This window comes from Zalophus californianus, chromosome 17 (genome assembly GCF_009762305.2).
Source record: "Zalophus californianus isolate mZalCal1 chromosome 17, mZalCal1.pri.v2, whole genome shotgun sequence".
NCBI lineage: Eukaryota > Metazoa > Chordata > Mammalia > Carnivora > Otariidae > Zalophus > Zalophus californianus.
Window position 1 is genome coordinate 48,225,962 of NC_045611.1, and position 4,470 is coordinate 48,230,431.

The following is a 4,470-nucleotide window of genomic DNA, read 5'->3' on the forward strand; positions in this document are numbered from 1 at the left end:
GTACTTTATTGAGGTGATTAGGAGTGCCCCCAGCCCAGCCTCAGCCCCCTCAGTACAGTCTCATGGGTGGAAAGGACCAGGCCTCTGGACTGCTCTGGGCCACCACCCAGGAGAGACTGGGCAGTGGGGCAGGGGGGCTGGGGCTCCAGTCCAGGGCAGAGGTTCTGGGCAACAAGGGTGATGGTGGCTGAGGCACGGGCTGTTGGGGCCCGACCCCCCAGGGCCGCGGAGGGGGCGGTGTGGCTACCAGCCAGATGCTTTTCAGCAGGTCAAAGGCTGTTGGGGGGCCCCAGGCTGCCCCGGATGGCGAAGGCAACAAGGGCAAGGGGGGTGGCCAGGGACCTTTTGGCGGTGCCAGGCTCACCCCGTGCACCATGGGAGTGCTGGAGGTGTGAGGCATGGCAAAGGTGAGCTCCTTTGTCCTCTGTTGCCTCCTCTGCCTCCCCTCCCCTGGGGCCGGCTCGGGGCTGTCGATCCAGGAGGGTGTCATTCTTCGGCTTTCAGGGCCCCCAGGCTTGGTCCCTGACACAAAGGAAAAAAGCATGGGGGACAGCTGAGCCAGAGCAGACAAGAAGGGGAGTACAGGGAGCAGGAGGCAGGCTCACCTGGTAAGGGTGGCTGGCAGCCACGGAGCACCACGGTGAGGTCGGGCACACAGCCATGGCAGGCCTGTAAGGTGTTCACAATGGCATCCCTGGCTTCTTGCACTAGGTTCCTCCTGGGGAAGGCCTGTGGCAGAATCAGCTGGCACTGCAGCTCCTCCAGCAGCTGCCCCAAGCCAGGGAGCTCTGGGGGACTGGGTGGGCCTGGGCCAGAGCCTCTAGGCTCCTGGTTCTCCTTGCCCCTTGACTGCGGGGCCGGTTCTTGGGCCCGCCTTGGGCTTGGGGAGGATTTGGTGGGCACTGAAGGGGTGCCTGGCTCCAGGGACTCACAGCTAAGCAGCCGTGCCACGTCCAGAGATTTCACCTCATGGTTGAAGAGACCCCGGTGCTCCCGGCTCAGCCGGCCCTGGGTTATGACCACAAGCTTGGGAGCAGTAGGGGCCACAGAGGAATCCTGACTGGTCACAGGAGGATCCTGACGGGTCAATGGCCGGCGGCTGCCCATCAGGGCCTTGTTGCGCTCCCGCCTGGTCTTCCGACGGCGGACACGACCAGGTTTCTCAGGCCTCTGGAAAGGCTGGGGGGCTGGCCCTCGGGGGTCCATAGTGTCCTGGAAGAGAAAGCTAGGATGGTCAACCATATGCAGGTAAGTCAGGGACTAAAAGTGAATGGTGAGAAGAGGAGATGGTTTGGGCTGAGGTGGAAATACTATTTACGGAGACGAGATGGGAGTAAGGTAGTGGGGAGGGAGCGACTGGCAAAGGCTTGGTCAGGTAAGGAGTCATAGGGGTTGGGTGGGGTCAAGGGAGTCATGGTCAATGGGAAGATTTGTCAGGGAATAGACAAAGGGCTACAGGGTACAGGGGCGTGAGGAAACAGCTAAAAGATGGGGGATGGGGACAGGATCATGAGACCACAGGGATCTGGGGAACCAGAAAGGGATCGTGGACAGAGGAGAAATCTAGGGATAGAGGAGGTATTGCAGAATGCAGAAAGAGATGGCAGAGGGAGAAAGGCAGAAGAGAGAAATGGCAGAAGAGAAGTTGGAGAGGCTGAGAAGACCTCGGGAGAGCAGAAAGGGCAACGGCGGAGCTACCAGGAACTGGGGCCTAGTCACGGGAGCGAGGTGGCCTAGGGTAGGAGACCAGGCAAGGGTGGGCAGTTGAGGTTAGGGAGGGGGGTACGGTCGGTGGGGGCAGGGCGTGGAGCACCTCACCTTCTCCTGGACCAACGAACCCCGCCCCACACCCACCCCACGTGGCTGTGGGGTGCAGTGGCTTCTTTTCCGCGGTAACCCTAGCTCACGACGGACCGGAGTCTCTTCCGGGCCTCACGTTGGCCCTCCTGCGCACAACGCGCATGCGTGTGTCCCTCCCACGCCCTTTGGCTTCCTGCTCCAGCGACGTGGGCACGAGGCACAGAGTGCCGGTTATAGTCCCGCCCATTCCAGCCTTACTTTCAGAAACCTCTTTCATTTGTCCTTGGACCCCACCCACCCACCAATTAGCTGTGAGGCCCACTGGGGCCCGCCCCCTTCCTGAATGCTGATTGGCTTAGATGTCTAATAGCGGACTTTCTCTCCGGAAAGTGCGAGGAGACGAGGCACAGGGGAAAAGGGCCATCGTAGTCTCCATTTGCTGCCGGTCCCCAATCAGTGTAGAGTTGTCATTCAGAAGCTGGATCTGGTGTTAGGACTCCCCAGGTTCAAATGCCCAAACTAGCATATTTGAGTTGTGTGACCTTGGACAAGTGTGTAACTGCTGAGACCCTCAGTTTCCTAATTTGTAAAATGGAGTTGGTAGTAGTATGAGCCAATATACCTAACCTGAAACAGCGCTTGATTTGAATGAAATGAATGCCTCAAAGCTGTTTCTCGCTAAGCTTTGCTTCCAGAAGTGTTTCTCTACCTTTCTAATTGATCTATCTATCCTTAGTACCTCAGACTTTTTTTTTTAAGATGTATTTATCTATTTGAGAGAGAGCGAGCATGAGCAAGGGGAGGGGCAGGAGAGGGAGAGAGAATCCTCAAGCAGGCTCCCTGCTGAGTGTGAAGCCCGATGTAGGGCTTGATCCGAGGACCCTGAGAGCATGACTTGAGCTGAAATCAAGAGTCCGTAGCTTAACTGACTGAGCCACCCAGGCACCGTGCCCCCTCCTCAACCTTTAAAATCAAGCTATGACCAGAGTATTCCCCATGCCCTAATAAGCTATATATATTTCTTTAAGATTTTTTTAAATTTATTTATTTGACAGAGAGACAGCGAGAGAGGGAACACAAGCAGGGGGAGTGGGAGAGGGAGAAGCAGACTCCCCACTGAGCAGGGAGCCGGATGGGGGGCTCCATCCCAGGACCCTGGGATCATGACCTGAGCCGAAGGCAGATGCTTAACTGAGCCACCCAGGCCCCCCCCCCCAATAAGCTGTATTACCTGTGTAATACTGCTTACCCAGTCTTCCTGATTTTTCAAAGCCTAACTCAAATACTAGTGGGAAACCCCTCACCCTCAGAGTCCTTCTCTTCCTCCCCCTCTACTTCTCTTAATCACAGCCTTGATCCTTCTCCCAGCTGTGTCTGATCTGTCTTCCCCAACACGCTGGGACAAGGCCAGGATCTGACCCATTCATTTAATATTCATTCAAGTTCTCGTGAGCAGCGATGGTACTTGGTACTATGAGTCAGGCCCTGTTCCAGGCCAGGGGATGGAGGCAAAACATTAACATGATAAATAAGACTATCTCAGTATCAACCTACCTAGAAAGAATGAATAGGTGGGCAGGTCCCATCTGGGAGTGGAGCTTCAGAAATATAACCAGGAAGTTTAGAGGGGTAGAGGAGGTCCCTGAGAACAGGAAGAGCTGGGAAGACTTGAGATTTGAGATTAATATGGGGTGTTGAGGGGCGACCTTAGGTGGCCTTGGCTATGGCTGTAGGTTTCAGAGCCCAGACACACCTGTGGGTTTAGGGAGGGGAATGGAGGCCACGGATCTGCAAGATGAGCTGGGCGGGAGGGGCGCCAGGCTGGACCTGGGCCTTGAAGCATCTCTAGTTTCCTTTCTCTTTCTGCACCTTCTGCTGCCCTCTTTGCAGCTGCCTGTGATGTATGTAATGCAAAGCTATGTAGTTTAGATCTTATGCCACAAACACTGGTGCTTTTGAGAGGGGGGCAGGGGTGGGGGCATGAGCAGGTAGGCTCACTAAAGTCCTGGTGCTGCCTTAAGCCTTACAACTGAGGCTCTTTTTTCACATTTTGCCATCTTCCTTTTTTCTCCCCACCTCGGTAGAAAATGGGAGCGTCCCCTCCTAGCCAGGTGCGTGCGAGCCACCCCCTCAAGCGATCCAGGAATGGACTCCTCCACTCATTCCCGTCCCCCCCACCACATGAATGAGACACACACACAGCTGGTGATCACACACACACACACACACACACACACACACACACCTGGTGATCCCGTGTCTCTCTCTCTCTCTCTCACACACACACACACACACACACACACACAGAAAAAGCTCTAGATTCCCCCTCCCCCACTCTCGGCCTTTCAGGTAGTTCGCCCCTCCCCCTGACACCGGTGTGGTCCTTTCTCCCTCCCCCACGGGTGCTGGATGGTCTCGCCTCCCCGTCCCCAGGTGCCCCGGTGCGCTAGCGGCCGCCGCCCGAGAGAGAGAGAGAGAGAGAGAGAGAGAGAGAGAGAGAGAGAGAGAGAGAGAGAGAGAGAGAGGGAGAGAGAGAGAGAGCGCGAGAGGGAGAGGGAGAGGGAGGGGGAGGGGGAGGGGGAGGCCCGGGCGGGAAGCGCTGGGCGAGTCCACTGCGCGGCCGCCGCGGGGGAAGCATGTGTTCCCGATTCCGCCTCCCCTTCGAAGTGA

The 4,470-nt window shown here is 56.8% G+C and overlaps 1 protein-coding gene across 1 annotated transcript; it reads right to left on the minus strand.

Moving 5' to 3' along the window:
- On the minus strand, positions 1–1,968 carry PRR19 (proline rich 19). The gene is made up of 3 exons (XM_027620073.2): positions 1,819–1,968; positions 606–1,212; positions 1–522 (listed from the first exon to the last, which is right to left on the minus strand). The coding sequence occupies exons 2-3, from the start codon at positions 1,204–1,206 to the stop codon at positions 50–52; spliced, it is 1,074 nt and encodes a 357-aa protein (XP_027475874.2). The 5' UTR covers positions 1,207–1,212; positions 1,819–1,968; the 3' UTR covers positions 1–49.
- Between the last annotated feature and the right edge of the window lie 2,502 nt (positions 1,969–4,470).